Here is a 3,993-nt window from a genome sequence, read left to right as displayed (position 1 = left end):
CACTGTTCTCAGGGACCAGGACGATCGGCAAGCTGACCCACAGCAGGGCCCTCTTCCAGGTGGTCAGAACCAAGGACAGTGTCAGAGGTTGCTGCTCTCCAGCCTTTGGGGGCCACGTATCCTGTGCCCAGAAGCAGAAGGGACAGGCCTCTGGGTCAGACCCTGGGGGGGAGAAGGGCAAGGTCGGGGTCATGTGGAGACGTGCAGCAGAGCCTCCTACCGCGTGTGCTGGCTGACGCCATCGAGACCCCTCCACATCATCGAGACTGACGCGGCTGCCGGCCGTGTTCTAAACGAGGGCTGTTCCCCAAAACAGCTCCTGGCCTCACCCAGAGGGCCAGCCAAGGGTCAGCGGGGACACTGCGTCATCCACATAGCGAGCACTTCCTCCCTAAACTCCAAAGTGGAGAACGTCCCCGTCCCCGGGGTCCCCAGAACGGGGGCGGGGGGGGCAGGATTGTGCTTGGCTCATCTTTAAGAGAGTCACGAGCTGGAGCAGGGGAGATGGTGGTCCCCCAAAGGCCGTCCAAAGCCTAACCCTCAGAACCCGTGAACATGACCTTGTTTGGAAAAACGTCTTTGTGGACAGTGTTAAGTCTAGAGAAGAGGTCGTCCTGGATTTAGGGTGGCCCTGCATCCGATGTCCGGCATCCTTACAAGAGAAAGGAGGGGGAGCTCTGTGCACAGACCCCCAGGGAGCGGCCAAGGCGAGCCTGGAGCCACTAGACACTGGAAGGGCAGGAATGACCCTCCCAAGAGCTTTTGTGTTGTTTTAAGTCATCGAGTTTGTGGTTTGTTGCAGCAGGAGGAACAGGCAGAAGAGAAGGAAAAAGACACAGTTCCAGACAGGCGGGGAGCGGGAATGGGCAGGAGGTTCCCCCAGGGATGCTGGCGCCGTGTGCGCACTGGAGAAGGGTGCGTGAGGCTGGGGAGCGGGACACGCCCAGGGAAGGACGGTCCAGAGAAGACAAGTGAGGAGGAACAGAGTCGGTGTCCGCTGGGAGCAGGGGGACCTTCTCCATAGCAAGGGGCGGACCAGGCAGGGTGGGGCAGGGACAGGCAGGTGGGAGTCAGCACTGGCTGAGGGACGTCTCCCGGCAGGTGGCTCCTATGGTCCAAGCTGACCTCTGAGGACAGAATGAGGGAGGAGAGGGCATGAAGAGGCCGTCGGCCTACAGTGGGAACGAACCGCTACAGGCTGCTGGGGGGGCTGCCGGGCGACCATGACCCTCAGAGGTTTGAGGCCAGTTTGCTGTGGCTGTGATTTTCCACCGTGCGCATCAATGGGGTGCAGAGGAGAGGTGGGGTGGGGCTGGGGTGTGCCGCTCATGGGAGAAGGGGGCCGACGGCATTGACTCGAGGGCTGACGAGGGAAGGAGGCCGGGCGGGGAGCGGGGGGCGGTGAGGGTCGCGAGGCGGGCGTCCCGTGGGGTCCGAGACGGCAGGTGCAGGTGGACGGCGGGGACCTCTGCTCCCTGTCTCCTCTAGGGCTACGTCACCACCTCCTACCTCACGGGGCTCCCCTCGTCCCACCTCCCAGTCTCACCCCTGAGAGCCGAAGTTTGGAGGCAGAGATGCAGGTGGCCAAGAAAGGCCATGCTCTCGTGACCACGGGAGGGGCTGGGGAGGCGAAGCAGAAGAAAAGGACACTGGAGGTGAGGGGGTCAAGGACCCGAGAGCCCACACTGGCAGGGGAGCAGGGTGGAGAAGACCTTGAACCCGCTGGACCCACGTCCTTAGCTGAGGGGAATGACCAGGATGGCAGGGGAAATGGTGACCAGGAGCAGAGACGGTGGCAGAGGCAGATGGATGAGCATCAGAGACATGGGCGTTTGGGGTTTTTTGGGGGGTGGGTAGGAATTATCTAGAAGATGGCATCTCAGAGCAAGGACAGGCACTTACAGGCAGAAAACACATAAAGATTTTAATCAACTTCATCAGCAATTGTGTTACATGTAAAAGGGTGACAAGCTCCGCTGGAAAGACAAAGAAAGACGAGTTTATGCCGGTGACGAGAGACACATGTGCAGCTTAAGTACAGGGAAAGGACATGAAAACACTCAACGCCAGCCGGAAAGCTGCTGCGGCTGCATTCACAGCAAGGAGCCCTGGGAGCAGAAACAATTACTTGAGCTAAAGAGGGTCACTTCACCACATTAAGTTCGAGGCCACAAGAAGACGCTGCCCTTAAGTGCAAATATCAGAAGAGGTGGCTGGAAATTCATCAGCTGTGCGTCCATCTAGAGAAGTCAGAGAGAGCGACGTAAACCGACAGAGAGAAGGGAGGAGATGAAAGGAATCGCAGGAATCAGGGAAACAGAAAACAAAGTTTCGGCGGAGGCGTCATGAGAGCCCGAGGCTGGCTCTTCGCACCGGCGGACGGGCGGGCCCCTGGCTGGAGGAGCTGGAGGTCCAGGGAGCTCGGACTTGGAGCGAGGTCGACGGCTGCTTCGTGCCGGTGTCGGGGCCCTGCTTCCTTTCGTTTCTCTGCTCTGGCTTCAGCCGTCGGGGCTTCATCCCAAACCGAGCTCCTTAGGGGGCTGCCACCTGGCTCCCAGAGGCCAGGAACTCAGGGGGGCACTTCCTTGGAAGCCCCCATGGGAGACGTGGCATCGGGTGCCCATTGGACCTGTAGCTGGGGGGCTGGCGAGGCACCAGTGGTGAACTCACGCCTGAGCTCCCCTCCCCAGAGCCAGGGCCCCCCGGGGGGGCGGATCACCAGGAGGAGGGGGACGGATGTTAGGGACAGCCTCAGGGTTGGTGTTTGCCCAAAGGAAGTGGACACTTGTGTCCACGCGAAAGGCTGCCCGCGGAGACTCGGCGCGGGAAGATGCACACGTGTGCCCGGTGCCTGGACAGCGCGTAAAAACGGTTAAGAGGGAAAACGTTTATTATGTACACTTTACCACAATTTTTTTTTAATTGGAAAAAAAAAACTAGGAGACAGAAGAGGGAGCAGCCCACGCCTGTGGCGCCATCTGCTGTGGGTCAAGGGTGAGCGGAGGAAGGCGGGCTCCCAGCAGCCAGAGGGGCGGAAGGGGCGGAAGTGGGGACAGGGCCTTACTCTGCACAGCCCAGGGCCTGGGAAGGGTAGGCATGAAACGGGCGGCCGTGAGAAGGCCACTCTGAGCAGGTGACATCGGAGCGAGTGAGGGGACGGGCTGCAAGTCCGTGACTGAACGGCATTCTAGGCAGCGGACGAGCACATGGGGAGGGCTTGGGGGAGGAGGAGGCATGTGGGGGGGACTTTCATTGTGTTTTTATTTAAAATACTCTTAAAGAGACCGTGACTCAGGATTGAAGCTGCCTGGTCAGTGGTCTGCAGCTGGAGGGTCCCTGACACCGAGCTCCTCTGGCTGTAGGTCCTGGGCTCGAGTCTCGCGGGGTCCAGAAGTGGGGCGGGGAGCTGTCAGGTGCTACCCCAGCCCAGGGTCAGGCTCGCCAGGCCAGCTCTGCAGGCGCTAAGGCCAGCAAGCTAGGACAGGCAGAGCGGCACAGATGGACAGGACACCCCAGGCCGACCATCATGACTTCCCTTCCCCTGGGTCCCTGAAGTCCGGGAGGGAAACTGTCCCATTGTTCGAGGCTGGAGTGAGGAGGCGGGGCCAGGGCCCAGGGCCTGCAGGGAGCCCCCCCCCAACGCTCTTGGCTGCTCTTGGCTCCACTTCCCTGGCGAGATGAAGGTGTTCGCAGCTCTCCTGCTCGCCCTGCTGTTATGCAGGCAGCCAGGTACCTAGGGCTCGGGGACAGCCCTGCAGCAATGGGGGACCACATAATTTGGGGCCCCAGAGACCCCTCATTCTGGGGACAGGACGTGGCTTAGGGAGAAAAAGGGACTGAGGCTGGATCCAGAGGCCAGAGGGAGGTGGGTAGGGGCTGCCCTGGGCTCCCACGGGTCCCCCAACCTCCAAGCCCCAGCCCCAGGGGCTCCCCTCTTCCCCCAGCCCCAGCCTCTCTGCAAGGTTCGGGGTTCCCTCTCCTCTCCCAGCCTCA

The 3,993-nt window shown here is 61.0% G+C and overlaps 1 protein-coding gene across 2 annotated transcripts in view; it reads left to right on the top strand.

The window, feature by feature from the left end:
* Window positions 1-3,993, top strand: part of GPIHBP1 (glycosylphosphatidylinositol anchored high density lipoprotein binding protein 1) — a 10,881-nt gene that overhangs the window by 4,357 nt on the left and 2,531 nt on the right. Inside the window, exon 1 of one of the 2 annotated variants that reach the window (XM_023520315.1) lies at window positions 22-1,236. The exons of the other annotated variant lie outside the window; for it this stretch is intronic. Within the exon in view, the coding sequence (XP_023376083.1) occupies window positions 1,224-1,236 (13 nt within the window). The 5' untranslated portion in view covers window positions 22-1,223. Of the gene's footprint in view, window positions 1-21; window positions 1,237-3,993 lie in introns of those variants that run through there. 2 annotated transcript variants of the gene reach the window in all.

This window comes from Pteropus vampyrus, unplaced genomic scaffold, assembly GCF_000151845.1.
Source record: "Pteropus vampyrus isolate Shadow unplaced genomic scaffold, Pvam_2.0 Scaffold256, whole genome shotgun sequence".
NCBI classification, from domain to species: domain Eukaryota; kingdom Metazoa; phylum Chordata; class Mammalia; order Chiroptera; family Pteropodidae; genus Pteropus; species Pteropus vampyrus.
Note: the sequence above shows the minus strand (reverse complement) of the source record. Positions and strands in the feature narration are given on the sequence as shown.